A 17644-nucleotide genomic window follows, 5' to 3' on the forward strand; every position below is an offset into this window, starting at 1 on the left:
AACTCCTAGGGTAGATGCAATTATGCCAGCATAAATATGCCCTATACCAAGATAACTTATTCTCCTTCCCATACGGCAAGCACCTTTATACTACTAGAGCTGTGTCCGCGTAGAGGGGTTATACCACTTTAACTATAACAGGATGAGTAAAGTGGTACAATTTTCTAGTGTAGACAAGGCCAAAGTCAGCTTGAACTGTGTTAAGATTTGTAAAGAAGTTCACTTAGCATGGTTAAAGGTTCCATGTAGACACAGACAGCATTTCCGTACAGAAAACTCTGTAGGAGCAGTCTGGCAACAGCATGTGCTCCACCTTCTCATCACAGTCCTTGTTTAATAGAGCTGGTGGCTTATGTCGATGAATTATTCGCTTATTTTCCTTGGAGGACTTGCAGACACTGAACTGGGAACTTTCCACTTCTCTGCAGGGCAGAGTGTGTAAATAAAAATCTTATTTATCCCTCTTTCATCCCACCCCACAAATAGGAAGAGAGTTTGTTTTTAACTCCTTTACTGCTGGATACATATTTCTGACCAGGTGGCCACTTTCAATGGAATGCTAGAGCATTCCAACAAAGTAGATAATTACAAAAGTTGCATTGATGATACTACAGTCCATATCAGAGCCCAGTCCTTTAGTCAGCAATGACACGGGAGGGCAGAACTGGAGCACTTCTCCCTCTTTTCTCCTCCTCCCCCGAGGCCATCTTGTGCTGCTCAAAACCACCCACTCTTCCCCAATCCAATTTAGAGAATAGTATTAACTCGCTCATAAGGGACTTTCATCCAGCTATGCTTGGACATTGGCCAGATGGGACAGCTGGAACATGAAAGAAAGGGCCATTAATAAGGTTCTTCAGGAAAACAAGGGGCTGGCAAGGGGAAATACTGAGATATTGCATAATTTTTTTTAAAAACTGAGCTTTAGCCAAAACCAGAATTTTTCACCCTCTCTAGCTCCTCTCAACCCATGATCTCAAAATACTTCACATACATTAATGAATTAGCTCACCTACCTCACAGAGGGACTCTGAAAATATTATCCCCATTTTACAGATGGGGAAACTGAGGCACAGTCAAACTGCTGATAGAGGAACAGAACTCAAATCTGACTTCCCGTACCCAGCTGTAACCACCAGGAAATACTCCCTTCCTCTGGATAACTTTTAAAAACAGGACCATTATAGAAAAATCTAGGAGTCCCATGGCTCCTTAAAGACATGCCTGTATTTGTAATTTTCACTCCATCCATCTGAAAAAGTGAGGTTTTTATCCATGAAAGCTTATGCCCAAATAAATGTTAGTCTTTAAGGTGCCACCAGACTCCTATTTTTTTGTGTGTGGACATAGACTAACACGGCTACCCCTCTGATACTTAGGACCCTTATAGGAAAATCCTACAGAACTTCATAAGAATCTATAAAAAAAGACTCCAAAAACCCAAGAATGAGATTTTTAATGGATTTTCTTTAACCATCCTGCAGAGTTTTACGAGAGAGACACTTTCTGTAGGAAAGCTAAAACCACAGCATAGAGGGAAGTGGTCATTTTCTATGAAATGCTACAGGACTTTCCATAAAAGGAGAACGTTGAGTAACATTCTCTTAACTTGCATGAGCTAAGGAATGCAACAGGGGTTTTGTTTTGGGTTCCCGTAAACTCTGGGTGCTCTCCATTGGTTTAGTCAGCCAGAGCTCAGCACATTTCACAGGAGCTGATTGCAAAATGCAGACAGTAAGTGAGGAAAGGCTGCTCTTTGAGCCCCCCTCCCCCAGTCCTTTCAGAGGAAGGGAAAGGTGATAAAGTCTTTATTGGAAACCTCCAGCTCTGAACAGGAAAGGCCGAAAACCGAGCAGCATCACGGGACAGGAGGAGGCTGAAGCAGAGCGGATCCTTTCACAGTCGGCTGCAAGCCTTGTCAGGGCCCATGATGGATTACTGTCATCTGGCAGCATCAGGATTAATGATCCGGAGGTCAGAGGGGAGAATTCCAGAGGGAAAGGTCACTGACCTGGGGCACAGCATAAGACTTGTTGCTGTTTGATGGCAAACTCATTTTACTGTACTTTCCAGCCTGTCTCCCTCTATTCTACTAGCTCACGGAAACGCCTTCTGCAGCTGCTACATTGGCTGTGGGGCCTCCTTTAAATCAGAGAAGGGAGGGCGGGGCTCCTCTCCACACAGTTGTTGCAGAAATGACTACCTTTTCCTCTCTTGAAGTGAACTCACTACACAACCCCAGGCCACCTCACCTCTGATACCGAGTAATCAGAATCAGACTGGGGCCTAGGCACTATAATAAACAACACGGTGAGGCATTTGCATCCCACGGAAAAGGGTTGCTGCCCAACTGACATGATGGGATTCTGAGGAACACAAATGTCTACATACTGCAGTCGTGGCCACAGGCCCCAGTGAAAATGGGGGCTCTGCTGTGCTAAAGGTCGAACACTATAACCAGGCAGATTGTCTCTGTCCTCTAATATGACAAAGGATCAAGGGCAGGAAAATGGAAGTCAAGATTTTTCAATGGCATAATATTATTTTGTATATATTATATTTTAAAGGCAAGGTTAGATTGGTTTTCCCTGACTACCGCACAACCTAGCCATTACTTGTAGGGATCACTGCAGAGGTGGGCCTTGAAAAATGATTTACAGGAGAAGATGGCTCTTCTGGATCAATCCAGCAAGGATTCTCCCGGAGCAAGCTCGTAGAAAGCATGACAATGTGGGTGGGAGAAGTAAGCAAGCTGGGGGCTGAGCCTGGCATCTCTGGAGATGGATGGACAAATAGGGAGGGGCAAAGTTGTCCTCAGTTTCAAAATCCTCTGCAAGACACCTGAACTTGAGGAGATGAAAAAAGGAGAAGCCCCCAAACAGCCCCAAGGCAGGTAGATTTTGCAAAGGGGAGGAAAGTTGTAACTACAATCAGGGTTTCTTGAGAAAATCATGACTGTAGTTATGTCTGAGTCACCCTCGCAGCCCCTTCTTCCCAACCATACCATTCCCTTCTCTGAAAGCCTTCTCTTACCTTCAAGAGAATGTAACTGAATAAATACACAGAAGCTAAGGTTTTATTCTGAGGGTTTTGAATGTCTCCCTTGTTTAAGGAACAAAGAGTCCTGTGGCACCTTATAGACTAACAGATATATTGAAGCATAAGCTTTCGTGGGTAAATGCCCACTTCGTCAGATGCATGTAATGGAAATTTCCAGAGGCAGGTATAATTATGCAGGCCAGAATCAGTCTGGAGATAACGAGGTTAGTTCAATCAGGGAGGATGAGGCTCTCTTCTAGCAGTTGAGGTGTGAACACCAAGGGGGGAAGAGAAACTGCTTTTGTAGTTGGCTAGCCATTCAGAGTCTTTGTTTAATCCCTTGTTTAAGAAGCATATGGGGCTGAGTTACTGGCTTGCTCTTTCCTAATTTGGGGGGGGGGTGAGGAAGAAGAGACCCTTGGAAGTATTCTTTTAAAGGTATGCTTACAACTGGTGGCCAGGAGTCTACAAGGTCCAATGGAAAGACCACTGATGAGGGAGTCAGGAGACCTGAGTTCTTTGCTCTCCTGCCTTCTTCCTGTAGGACTTTGGCCAATCACTTTACTGATTTGTGCCTTAATCTTCCCATCTGTATATTGGGGATAATGTAATTTATCCACGTGTTTCAAGATCTACATTTTGGAGCAAAATATTCCCTCCTTTCCCCCTCCCCCTGGCCTCGTCCCTATTATACATGCCTCAAGATGGCTGGTCTTTTTGGTATTTTAATCTGGAACTCGACCAGAGCAGTGACCCATCCTTTTTCTCCTCTTTACCCTGTGCCAACACTTCTCTGAGAGATCGTTGCTCAGCCAGGTTTGGGAGTCCTAACCTGGTTTGATTTAAGAGAGGTCATTACCCTTTGTCACAGCAATTCCCCAGGCAATTTCTTCACACCCTTCCTAGTGATGTACTCTTTAAATCTGTCCCTCATGCCTCTTTAAAGTCTCCCTTTCTAGAGAGGGAGAGACTAGACAAGGATGCCACAATGCAATATTATCTTATAGTTTGTATGAAAGACATTCTGCAACAAAATGCTTCACAGAGTTAGAAAGAGAAATGAACAGGTAAAGAGAAGACAGTTTTCAACAACTTGCATACAGAAGATGAGGGAAGAGATGCTATTCTAGACTTCTGAATCTGCAGGGGAGCAGACACTTACACCAACAGTGCATGAAGGGGTAGGACAGAAGCACCAGATAATCAGAGGGAATGGAGAAGGAAGACGGTGAGGCCTGTGAAACAGGCCGGAGCAAGCCTGTTGAGATATTAAAAAATGAAGAAAGCAGGAACTGAATTTTGAAATGAAATGAAAACTAAATTAGTTGGGGAGGGAGGGGGAACGTGGTTGTATTTTCTACATGTGTACTATCCCTCTGTTATTCCTCTTCTCTCTAAATGGAGCCCATTGATTAAATTAATCAGCAATATGCAACTAACATCAGAAGTCTCCATTCCAGGCTCCTGCTCTGCTTAGAATCATCGCCAAACACAAAATCCAGGGTTTTAAGCAGGGCTAGTTGTGTTGAACCAGAGACCCTGCATGCAGCAGTCAAACTGTTCCCACTTCCTCCACATGAAAGGTTCCGTTGTCACCTCTGTTGTGTAAGCTGCCCTAGGTCTCACTCAATGTTAAAATGAGAAAAGCAGCTATGGGGAAATGAGAATAAAGGACCCTTCTCTGCCAGCGCCATCACTGATCTAATCTCTCCCCAGATTTGCTGCATTTCCACAGCGGGCATTCTCACCTCCCAATGGGAATGTCACCACCTGATCTGCAAGCCTGTGGATCATCAGAAACTCCTATCAAAGCAGGAGCTGGGACTGAGGGTAATTAATCATGTTCAATTTGACAGGAGGCCCAGTTCTTATCTGGACCCCTAGAAATGCCATCGGTCTCTGCTTCCCTCCTCAATAAGTGAGACTGACAGTCAACGGCCCCTTATCAGATTTCAGCTGCTGAGCCAGAGGCGGCCTAACTGGCTTGTGCACACACTTTCCCAATGACCACAATCCTATTATATTGATCAAGCCTCCAACCATTTTAACTTTCCGGGGAAGGGGGCTTCTACATCCCAGTGCCAAGTGCATTTCCATCCCAGTCGAGGTCCCATGGAAATTTGCTGCTCCTCACATTAAGATCAAATAAAGTCCCACTGTTCAACTACTACTGACACAGCTGGGTCCAATATATTTGCTATTTTCCATTTCTCTGCCAGATGTTGAACAGCTTTGCAACTGGTGGGGTTTCCACCCCTATGACCTTTGGACTAACAAGCAAAGGTGGGAGATGAACTCCTCTTCCCCAGTCAAAGCGGACACATGAATACATTTGGAAGAAATGCAAAGGAAAGAAGGAAGCGGAGCAGACATACAGCCACAACTAGGCTTAGCTGGCTAACTTAAGGTCAGCTGCTTATGGGTTGTGGCACAGGGTCTGGAATCCATGCCAAACAGTTCTGCCTTTTTGTATTTGCCTATGTACCTGTAAGGCCCTCATCACCACAGTATCCAAATGGCTAGGTTCTCAGTTGCTTGAGCACAGGAAGAGTCATTAATCACTTGATTAGAAACAGGCTGCCAAGTTAGCTAGGAAGCCAGAGAGCCCAGAGCATCCACAATGACTAGGAAGTACCAATATAAAGAAAACCTTTGGGAGGAGAGGATTTGGATCACTAATATCCAGGCTATGGGACAATAGATTAACTTTTCACAAGCCAAAATCTAATTCCTCATGGCTAGGCGGAAGGTGAATTTTACATCCTCAATTCTGCATTCCAGGGAAAAGCTTAATAGGGAGTCCTCCAATTGGTTATTTTAAGACAGAGGTGGGCAAACTAGGGGCCGCTGGCCAGACCATCATGCCCAGCCCCCAAGCCCAGGAGGCTAGCCCCTAGCCCCTCCCCCCGCAGTCTCAGCTTGCTCACTTCGCTGCTGAGGCAATGCTCTGGGTGACAGGGCTGTGAGCTCCTGGGGCAGAGCCTGGCTTGACTTGGTCTCGTGCTGCTGGTGGTGGCAGGGTGGCCTGGCTCCAGCCGGGCAGCCCAGCTGTAGCGCCACCAGCCACTGGTGCTCCAGGCAGCCCAGTAAGGAGGCAACGGGGGTTGTATAGAGGGCAGGGGAGTTTGCGGGGTGGTCAGGGGACAGGAAGCAGGAGTGGGGGGGGTGCAGATGGGGCAGGGGTCCCAGAGGCAGGGGCGGCTCTATGTTTTTTGCTGCCCCGAGCACAGCAGTCACACGGATTCAACGGCGGTTCTATGGGAGATCCATCAGTCCCGCGCCTTTGGGGCATCCACCGCCAAATTACCACTGAAACCGCGGGATTGGTAGTAGTATTTATGTGCCCCTTCAAAGGTGAGAAAGCATCACTACCGACATGTCTATTAAGGTTGAATGGGTGATTTTCATTCTGGAATTTCCTAACTTGAGTGACTAACTCTGCAACCTTAATGAGAGGAATGATGGTGCAGTGGCTAGCATGTCAGCTTGGGACAAGAGAGATCCAGGTTCAATTTCCTGCTTTGCTACAAACTCCTTGTGCGATTTAGGGGTTAAACTAGATGATTCCTGCGGTCCCTTCTAGCCCTATGATTCCATTAATATCATATACTGCGTGACCCTTCCCTCCTTAAGTGCTCAAGGCCCTTACAAAAGAATGCAATATAAATAAAAGCATATACAACTCCTCCTAACACACAAACAAGTAATCAATAATGGGGAGATTTGTGAATAAATGATGTACCCTGCTTCACACCTATCCATCATTTTACACAGGAACTCAGTTACCACAGTTCTCAGCTCCTTAAATCAGATCAATTGGCCAAAACAAGTAGCTGATTCAGTGAATGAAATAAATCCCGAAGTGAGCTTTATACAATTTAGGGTCTAGGACCGGCAGCACAGGACAGAGGTTTGTTACTTTAAATAAGAACATCCAAGTGTTTTATTCTTTATTTGCTCACGACTCATCTCTCCTGAGAGCAATGACTGGGAACTCTTCTTTCTGGGGTAGCATGCTGAGGGAGATTTCTCCATTGTGGAACTTCTGCTTTGGTGCTAGGAGACATATCTGCCCTAAAAATCACTTACCCTGTCTGCTTAACATTGACAAACAGGAGTGGAGAATTTACACTCAATTTAGAGAATTACATTATTTTATTCAGAAACCAAGATATCCCTGCAAGAGCAAAAGAAACTTGTAAGCTGAGAAAGGGCAGAGGTAGGGCGTATATCCTTGACACGTGTATGATAAGCACCAGTGTTGCCTATAGATAAAATAATCCATCAGTAAATGCTTTTGTCAATACCACATATTTGCCATGAGTATTTCCATATCTAAAATGTGCAGATAAAGCACATGACAGAAGGAAACAATTAAAACCACATGCTCAGGCTTACAAAGTCCCTCCTATGTATATGCACATCAAAAACAGAATGGCCAAACCACCTGGGAAAACCAAGGTCACACAGTAACCTTGGTCAGAATTAGCAGAGTTGTACAATCAGAGAGGGTTTATGAGATCATAACAAAACAGCCTTCCTTCAAAAGGAGCCTTTTCCGATGTGCTAATACATGCAATCTCTTAGGCTGTCTCAGAGAGTCACACCACAATATTCAGTTAGTTCTCTTCCACACACAGTCATTTCTCCAGAGTAACTTCTTGCAAAAGATTAGTGATAATCCCAGTAAGATATTTCCATTATACGAGAACACCTCCAAGAAGTTTTGATGGCAATATGTTGAAAACGGGGAGGTGGGAGGAGAGAGAGGAGTTTCATGAGGAAGACCATCACTGTGTACCTAATGCAAAGTCTATGACCACCTGGGGTATGTTCCACAGAACTTATCTACACTAAAAATGGACACACCCAGTGTAAGGTGTGCACTAGCAGGGTTCTGAAAAAGGTTAAAATATACTTCAGAGTGCTATTAGAGTATATTTCTCTGGTCAGTGAAACAACATTCTATGAGACCAATCATGCAATGAAAGTAGACCCTGAAGATGCTAAAGATTTCATATAAGAGCACATGCAGGAAGTGCAGAGCACACATCAACAAAAATAACTATTTCTTTTTTTGGACCAACTTCTACTGGTGGGACAGACAAGCTTCTGAGCCACACAGAACTTCTTCAGGACCCAAAGAAGAGCTCTGTGTGGCTCAAAGGTTTGCTTCTCTCACCAAGAGAAGATGGTCCAATAAAAGATATGCCACCCACCTTGTCTCTCGCATATTCTGGGACTGACTCAGCTATAACTACACTACATACATATATTTCTTTTGCCAGCATTTTCTATGCCTCTATTTCCTCCCCTCTTAAGCAAAGGAGGAGGAGATGTAGGTGGTGCAGTGTTTTAGGTGTTTGCAGTTCTCTGGAGAACTGTTTTTCCGATTCATTTTAAGTTGCAAGTGTGTTTCAGAGGGGTTAGGTCTAAAACCTACTGCTTTGTGGATGTTTATCCATGCCACAATACTGCTACACAGGTTGCTAGGATTATCATTCTCTGCTAAGGACTGAGATAGGTCAGGACTGAGACGCACTAGCAAAACTACGTGAGGAGCCTTGCTCAGTGCCTGTCAGTGCCATGCCTAGTTGTATGTGAACATTCATATCCCTAAAATTCTCTCCTTTTGCAGCAGAGCTGCAAGTCATGCCCTTCCCAACCTTTCTCCCTCCCACAGTGAAGGGAGGTGGAAGACACAGTCTAGAAGGGGAGAGTGCGAGAGCAGTGCAGCAACCTAAAGCAAGGTAAAGATAAGGGCTTGTCTGCACGGGAGGTTTGTGCATGGAAGGTCAGTGTTTGACTTTAGAAGGCCCACTTGCTGCACAGTAATGTCCCACACAGACACTTTGAAACACAAATGTATCAAAGAGCACTATGGAACTTTTAGTGTGTTGTAGCAGTGTCCATAAAGGATGTTACTGTGCAGTAAACTAGTGCATTGTAGATTTATACCCAGGCTTGCCATGCACTAATATCTCATGCGGGCAAGCCTGAAGTCAGTAGACTGGTCACGTTGTTGAGCTAGTTCAGAGTTTGTTCTGCACAACAGTCACCCTGATGGTCTGAACCCCTTCCCCAGCCCCAGCCCCGCCTCGTCACAGCTATGGAGACTACAATTCACCTAAATACATACCAAAAAAATCTCCCAACAAAGGAAGAGTTATAGCCTTCCCTCCATTTCCCTCTTCCATCATTACTGCCACTGAAGGGCCATTTTATCACTTGCAGCTGGAGCATTCTGTGACAACCTGCTGTGCTCTGAGGCTGATGAGACCTGCACATTTGATCTGCATTAAACCCATTTCATGGCTTCACATTCTAGGTACATTCCAAGCCGCGGCACCAAGGGCCAAGTCTTTTCATGCTCAGAGCTCTTCAGTAGCTCCTGTGAAATCTGCTATTTGTTTTTCACGTCAGGCCTCCAGCATCAAAGTGTTAGCAGTCTGCTGTCATCCCCACCCCCACACACACCCCGAACAAGGGCCAGCACCATCCAGTGTCTCTGTAACAGGGCAGGAAAATCCCCATCATTATACCAATTATACTGACAAAAAGAGCTGCATTCACTCCCACTTAGATTCGAGGTATAAATTAACTGGACACAGATGGACGGGGACACACACACACGGACGGACACAGAAACACAGCACTTTATTCTCAGCTCCCAGATGTATTAACGCCTCAGTTTATCAGTTTCTTTCCGGTGGGCTCTTTCTGAACAAGGTGTTTATATTTAATGAGAAAGAAGACTGATGTGTGTTAGGTGGGAGTGCAGAGGGGAAAGAGACAAGTATTCACAATAATCTGTGTGTCCACTCTGCTGTGAGAGTGACTAAATGTTGGGAGCATGCCAGAGTCCATCAGTGTGTGTACAAATATGTGCATGTTTGCCTGATATGCTGCTCCTGCTGCTGCTAGCAGTACTGAAGGCATCACAGGAAAATACTAGGGTGAAAACTCACTGAGCAGTACACCGATCTCAGAAACTGAACTCCACAGAGTCTCTTGACTAACTTTTTAGGGGGTTGCCACAGGAGTAATGGCTCCCAGGCAAATACCAGTCCAGCCATATGACTTGCAATCTAGCTTGTTCTGCGTAGCAGCAGTAAATGGATGTCAGTCGTAGGAGTTATCAGAAAGATTGGAAACAGCACTCTAGAATTTAAACTCCCACTATGGGCAGTGCTCTTAACATGTCCTCTTAACTATCCTTCTGGAAAACAAGAGCTGCAAGAAAACAAAACACTGGCAATGTACAGCTGATTCAAAGCTATACTCCTACAACAGCCAGCTGGTGACCGGCTCAGCCTCTGCAATGGGAGCATGTGCTAGTTAATAATGAAGGTAATGGAAGAAGGCATTGAGGTAGTGAGCAGATTTCTCTCAAGGTAACAAGAGGTTTTCATTGCTGCCAATCACACTCTTCTAGGACTATATTCTCGTTTCTTCATTTAGACTGAAACATGCAGATAACAGTCGTAAATACAAACTAATTAGGACTTCTTAAACCTTTGCCCACGGAGGACCCAGAATCAGTGAAACAGGGCTCAAGCTTTTAAAATGCCACAAGAGTAAATTCCCACACTGTTGGATGTGGAAGCGCTAGCAACATCAGAAAGGGTGTGGCATGTTACAACCAAGCTGTGGAAGACAGATGAGGTACAAACCGTGCAGCAGATATGCCCGCAATTAGCCAGAAATGTGATTGCAATGGGGGCCACCCTTTCCCCCATCCTCCTCATGTTTCTGCAAGCCTTTGAGAATTTCAAGAAAGGAACGTGTCCCAGAAATACCATGGTGAAATGTCAAACCAAGTGGAGGTGAGGCCCAAACTCCAGTGCAAGGCAGTTAAAGGGCAACTGGCTGCTCTTCAGCTTCAGAAGACAGATGTTTCCCACAATTCTTTACCAGATTTCCTGAGAAATAACCTGGGTAGTGACCATTGCTGTAAGAGCCCTAAGGTAAGTGAGATGGTTTCCTGGTTCTACTGCTCTGTCAGTTACAGAACATTAAACTACGACAGGAGTAAGCGGAGGGCAAGGTATTTCCCTCTTACATGTTAAATGCTCACTATGCCAGTTCCTAGAACCCAGCAGATTGAGACAATGAAAGGACCAGAATGTGGCGTAGCACTTTTCATTTACAGAACTTCTTCACTGCCAGCCCACAGTTCTTTTGGCATGTCTAAAAGAGGCCATTATCTTCCTGTTCCAATGACAGATCTGCCTAAAACATAACAGACAAATTGACCAAGTATGGCACATTACAGTTCTCTAGCAAAGGAATGTTACTTCAACTTTCTTTGTGCTGCAAAAGAGATATTAAAAGAGGGTCAGACTGCCAATTTTTTACCAACCCCTGGGGGGAAAAAAAGCATTTGAAAGGAAAATTCATTTCAATCTCAGATGATGGCTTGCCACATATGACTGGACAACAAAATAGCAGATGAAATTCAATGTTGAGAAGTGCAAAAAAATGCACATTAGGAAACATAATCCCAAGTATACATACAAAATAATTGGGTCTAAATTAGCTGTTACCACTGAAAAAGAAACTTGGAGTCATCATGGATAATTCTCTGAAAACATCTGCTCAATGTGCAGCAGCATTCAAAAAGTGAAACAGAATGTTAAGAACTACTAGGAAGTGATAAAGAGAAACTATTATAATGCCTCTATATAAAACTATGGTACACCAGACCTTGAATACCATGTGCAATTCTGGTTGCCCCATCTCAAAAAAGATATTTGAATTGTAAAAAGGTACAAAGAAGGGCAACTGAAATGATTAGGGGTATGGAAGAGCTTCCATATGAAGAGAGATTAAAAAGACAGACTGTTCTGCTTGAAGAGACTACTAAGGGGAGATATGATAGAGGTCTAAAAAATCAAAAATGGTGGAGAGTTGAATAGGGAACTGTTATTTACCACTTCACATCACTGTGACCCCTGGTTTGTGTGTTAAGTTGACGGGCAGCAGGTTTAAGACAAACAGAAGGAAGCATTTCTTCACACAGCACAGGAGTTAACCTGTGAAATTCATTGCCAGAGGATGTTGTGGAGACCAAAAGCATAACTGGTTTCAAAAAATAATTTGGTAAGTTTATGGAAGATAGGTCCATCAAAGGCTATTAGCCAAGATGGTCAGGGTCACAACCCCATGCTCTGGGTGTCTCTAAATCTCTGACCTGCAGAAGCTGAGACTTCATGACAGAGGATAGATCACTCAGTAGTGCCATGTTCTGTAATTTCCACTGAAGCATCTGGCACCAGCCACTATCTGAAGACAGGATACTGGGATAGATGGACCCAATGTCTGACCCAGGATGGCCATTCTTATGTTCTTGTATCTGTAGGCATTTATTAATCACTCTTCTTCAACTGGTAGAATATACTTAGAAAGATACCTACAAAACATTCTAGCTGAGCAACTCTACCCCCCGACTTCTGTCATGAGAAAAACCGCAAGATAAAGTGGTTGACAGCAAAAAGAGCACGACAATTTCCTCTAAACTGTGTTTCTGGGCTCAGCTGAACAGAATGATATGAAATAGAAATCCAGGTCTAAGGCATGCAGTGTGGTAACAAGAAAAAAAAAAAGAGTGCTTTGTATCTCTTTTCCAAGCCCCCATATTGCAGATTCTAGGTATTAGCATGAGCACCTACTTTATATGCAGATCCTGTCTAACAGAGTGGGTGTTCACACACATCTTCCATGATGTATAGCATGAAAATAAGACACCAGGGGCTTCTTGTGGGTGATCAGTGTCAACACAGCAGCTTATTCTGAGACAGGGTGTAGATTTGTGTGAAAGTTTCAAAAAGTGGTTTGTTGCAGGATAAGAAGCAGAAATCAATTGTTCCAAAATGGATCCTAGAGTCTGCTTTTTTTAGGCAAGTGCAAGTGAGGGTAGGGAAACTGGTCATGTCCTTATAATCCAGGATTCAAGGACAGGACAGTTCTTTACACAGTCCCTTTACTCTCAAAACAAGTATCTCAGGTCATACTACTGTTCTCCCACCTGATCAGCAAGCTCAAGTGGCAGCTTCATTCTTTTGAGCCAGCTCCTAGGGCACTGTCCCATTTTATATTATCCAAATAAAGCAAATGGCTCACTCACCTCTCTTTTGCATAAAGACAAAGAGGTCATCCAGGAACGCCTTCCGTTCAGGGTCACTATCCAGTTCGTACAGCTGGGGAAATCAAGAAAAATTTTGGTATAACCAATGCTAGGCCAGATAGAGAGGGTAAGACCACCATATATTGTACTGGGCCTCACATGATGGTGGGACAACATGCTGCCACAGAGGTAGAGGCAAATCAGTGTTAGAGTTCTGGCTTCCTCCACTGACCAGGCTGAAGTGTAGCAAGCTGAGCTGAACCTCTATAGTGTAGACTATAGAGGTTCAGCTCAGCTTGCTACAGAGCCCTCAGAGCACACTAGCTTGCTACTCTGCCCTCAGAGCACACTAGCTCCTCCAATTCACACCTTAAAGGCACCACAGAGATGCAACTTCTGACCCTGTTATTCCCTCCTCTGAGTTTTCCACTTATGTGACAATGCCTGAAATGCCTTGAAGAGAGAGGTGAAAGAAAAGATATCAAATTTTCAAATCGTGCTAACAAGTAATGCCTGGTGGGAGATGCTCCCTGAAATAAGTACTCTCACTCACCTCGGCAATCAGCCTAGAATCAATGTTCTGAAGATACATTTTGGCAAAATGTCCTCAAGATCCAGTGTTTCTGATTAAATATTTCTCAAAAAGTTTCATATAAGGTATATTCAGAAAACAAATTCTACGTAGCATCACCCTCTGATATTTCAGAAAAGGTGAAGGCAGGAGAATCATGCAACTGTTCCACAGCAAATCCAATTTTCACCTATGGCAGACACTGGGGGGGATATACCATGACTAGTTGAAAGACATACACTGCCAGTACTGCTAGCAGAAAAAGTCCTAAGTAACAAAAACTCCTGCATGTGGAGGAGAAATGAAGTCCATGTAGTTGTGGAAATCATTTCTTCTGCTGGCCATAGCTGCTCTGTTACAGAAGGATATCAAGGAAAAGCAAAGCCCCAATGGGTAAACATGTGTCTGTCTGTCTCTCTCTCAAGACATGGAGTTAGCTACTCAAAGTCTGTCTATTCTAAAAGAAAATGGGTTTATTGGGTTGTTTCCTCTATTGCCTACCTCTTCTCACACACTAAGCTATTGGGAAGGAAACGCATCACTGGATTTGCACAGCAATTAGGTACACTCCTTCAAAAAGGGCTAGTTTAAATTAAACACACTGTTTATTTGTCTGACAGGACATACACTGCTGCCACAGTTCAAAATTGCTAATCAGTTTCGAGAAGCTGAATCCTGTACTACCAGCCGAAGAAGGTTGCTGATCAAAAGCGTTAAATATCATAACTGATAGCTAGGAGCTTTTATTGAAAGCTGCCTTTCAGCCATCAAAGGCAATAATATGGCCTAACCCTACTGGCCCCCAGACACAGACGTTGCTAAGTGAATTTCAGTGTACACAGTACCTCCTTCACAAGCTGCAGCAGAACAGTCTGGGATTAGCAATCCCTCAACAAAACAGAGGGGAGGAACATGCTGAAAGTTATCTCCCTCAACCCCAGCTCCACACACAGTGAATTCCAATGGTCAGACAGACTTACTTTGGCAAAATCTCGAGAGATTTCTCTTCCTCGGCCTCCATCAGCTTCTTCATTCCAAGTCAGACTTCCATTCTAAGGGAACAGAAAGGAGAGGATGAGTGGACTATGGGGAGAGGGCCCTTGCTATGGGTGGCAATTTCAAATGGAGAGTACACGTACGGATGAGGGCACTTCTGGTGTAGGGAGCACAGAAATGGAGAGAAGTATTTAAGCAGAGAATTGTGTCGTATTTTAATTAAGCTTCCAAGCAAATGTGGTCACAAAAGCTGGCTGGAAAATAGAAATCCCTTCCCACAAAAATGTTCATATTTTTAAAAATAAAATTTATGCTTATCTGTACGAAAAGTCAAAAATGAAAAATTTTTTGCAGGAAGGAGCTTCCAAAGAAATCCCATGTTGGGAGCCTCAAGGCAGAATTTTTCAGTTTGCCAGCTATCTGCCTGGAAGACTTGTCAATTTTACTTTCTGACTGCATGCCAGAAGCTAGTCCCCTCTAGCTCAGCTGCTGGAAAATTCCTGACCAACTCTAATGGCACATTATTCCACCTGTTAAACATCAGTGATCTAACATTTGAAGTGGGGGATCTCTTCATTCACTGTAGCCAGGTTCACTTCATTGTTCAAAGCCAAACATGGAGCAAGTTCAAGAATGAAGCTTCTTACAGTATAACTATCCTTACACAGGTGCATTTTACTTATGGTCTATAGAGCCCATATTGAAAGCAGCAGGTGCCAAGCACCCATTCTTGTCAACCTGATCATGCTGAGCCTCATCCTTTCTGTTAGCCTTCTGACCAGCACTACCTTACTTCAGGCTGGGAAAACATGCAGCCTGGCTTGCTCCGATGTTCCAACATAAGCAGGTCTAAGAATAGGTCAAGGGGATGGGAAATAGTGTATAATAAGGTTGGGACCCTCTGTACCAATCATGGTATGCATAAGCCTAGGGAACTGTTGTACGCAGATCTCCTGCATGGAGACAGAAAGCTCAACTCTGTTGGATTAAGGCTGCACTTCTCATTAGGCATTATAGGAACACCACTTGCTTGGCAAATCGCTACAGAGAAATAGTTAGCAGAACTGGAAAATAGCAAAGGCAGCATCTGGCTATTTCACAGTTGTGGTAACAGAAGGGTGATACAGCATATTGTGTAGCCATCTTTAAACCACAAACGCTATAGAATAGTAGCCGCCGCTGGCACAGCCAGCCACTCAATCAAGTGCTCTCGTAAATTATAAGTGGCACCTGCCATTCTGGTTACAAATGCACTGTACCTTATCAGATAAAAAGACACGGAATATGTGAAGAGATTTCAGAACAAAAATACATTTTAATTAGAGTTATTTTAACATCTGAAATCTTGGAGTCATCTGGTAGTGACATATACATTGAATTACAAAGATGAATAGCACTTGTCAAAGACAGGCAAAGCTACATTTTCCCTTTAAAAACAGCAGTGGGCTGCTCTAATGCCCGCTGATTTAGTTTGAGCCAGTAATTCCTGCTGGAAAGTCAATTATCCAGTGAGCCCCATCAGCTGAAAGATATTTAATTGGGGATTATTGCCACTTCTGTTATGTCAGCTGTTTATTCCAGCAGGTCAATTCCCATCCCTCTCTAGGAAGAGTTCTGAAGACAGGTTTTGTTCACAGGAGGATTCATCTGGGTGTCCTTGGCTAACAGAGATTAAAAACATATTTTTGCTAATTATGGTAACATCCAGCTGCTCCTAACATCCTGCTGATGAGAAGCCAGAAAACTAAGAGCAACTAAAAACCTAGATGAACAGTGAATAAAACAACCCACATGCCAAGATCATCAAAAGTGACTAGTGATTTTGAGTGCCCAAGCTAACATAACTTAAGGGACTCTGTTTTTCAGACAGTGTTAAGCATCCACCTTCTGAAAGCAGACCCCCATTTAAAGTTGGGTATATAAGAGTCAAAGCACCCAAACTCACTATAGGAACATTTAAAATACTTGGCCATACATGCTATACTAATTTTTGTTTTTTAAATCCAGGAGGGGAGAGGGCACAAGAACATGTATACATTTCCCCAGGCAGAGAGGAAGTGCAAAAAGCAAATTAAACCACAAATATATTTTATATGTGGCACACATTAGCCAACAATTCTCCACTGACAACAGTTTACAACTGAGGAGGGAGAGGTAGAACTACTGTGGGAAAACTGCCTGAAGCATTAAAAACACTCTTTATTTTAAAGAAGAATCTACTTCTCATTAGTTTTAGAATTTTGAAGTTTAAATTCTATCAGAGACATCATCAAGGATATAAAAAACACAAAGTAGTAGTATTTATGTGCCCCTTAATCATTAGATCTCAAAGCACTTCAAAGGTGAGAAAGCATCACTACTTCCATGTTTTTTAGTGAAAAGGAGATAAAGGCCAGCTGAACTCTGTCATTGCAATGCTTAACTGAGGCCATGTCTACATCTAAAATTTTGCAGCGCTGGTTGTTACAGCTGTATTAGTACAGCTGTATAGGGCCAGCGCTGCAGAGTGGCCACACTTACAGCAACCAGCGCTGCAAGTGGTGTTAGATGTGGCCACACTGCAGCGCTGTTGGGCGGCTTCAAGGGGGGTTCCGGGAACGTGAGAGCAAACCGGGAAAGGAGACCAGCTTCGCCGCGGTTTGCTCTCGCGTTCCCGGAGCCACCCAGCAAACCGCAGGGAAGGAGACCTGCTTGCTCGGGGTTCCGGGAACGAGAGAGCAAACCGGGAAAGGAGACCAGCTTCGCCGCAGTTTGCTCTCGCGTTCCCGGAGCCACCCAGCAAACCGCAGGGAAGGAGACCTGCTTGCTCGGGGGTTCGGGGAACGAGAGAGCAAACCGGGAAAGGAGACCAGCTTGATTACCAGTGGCTTCCTCCTTCCACGGAGGTCAAGAAAAGCGCTGGTAAGTGTCTA

General features: G+C 44.1%; 1 protein-coding gene across 2 annotated transcripts in view; it reads right to left on the bottom strand.

Moving 5' to 3' along the window:
* Positions 1-17644, bottom strand: part of ARID3B (AT-rich interaction domain 3B) — a 46913-nt gene that overhangs the window by 16810 nt on the left and 12459 nt on the right. For both annotated transcript variants that reach the window (XR_004002462.1, XM_030579015.1), the window contains exons 3-4: positions 14717-14788; positions 13166-13238 (exon numbers count right to left, since the gene is read on the bottom strand). Coding sequence is in view for 1 of the 2 variants with exons in the window: in XM_030579015.1 (XP_030434875.1) it covers positions 13166-13238; positions 14717-14788 (145 nt within the window). In the remaining variant the exon portion in view is untranslated. The remainder of the gene's footprint in view (positions 1-13165; positions 13239-14716; positions 14789-17644) is intronic.

The sequence above is a fragment of the Gopherus evgoodei genome, chromosome 10 (assembly GCF_007399415.2).
Source record: "Gopherus evgoodei ecotype Sinaloan lineage chromosome 10, rGopEvg1_v1.p, whole genome shotgun sequence".
NCBI lineage: Eukaryota > Metazoa > Chordata > Testudines > Testudinidae > Gopherus > Gopherus evgoodei.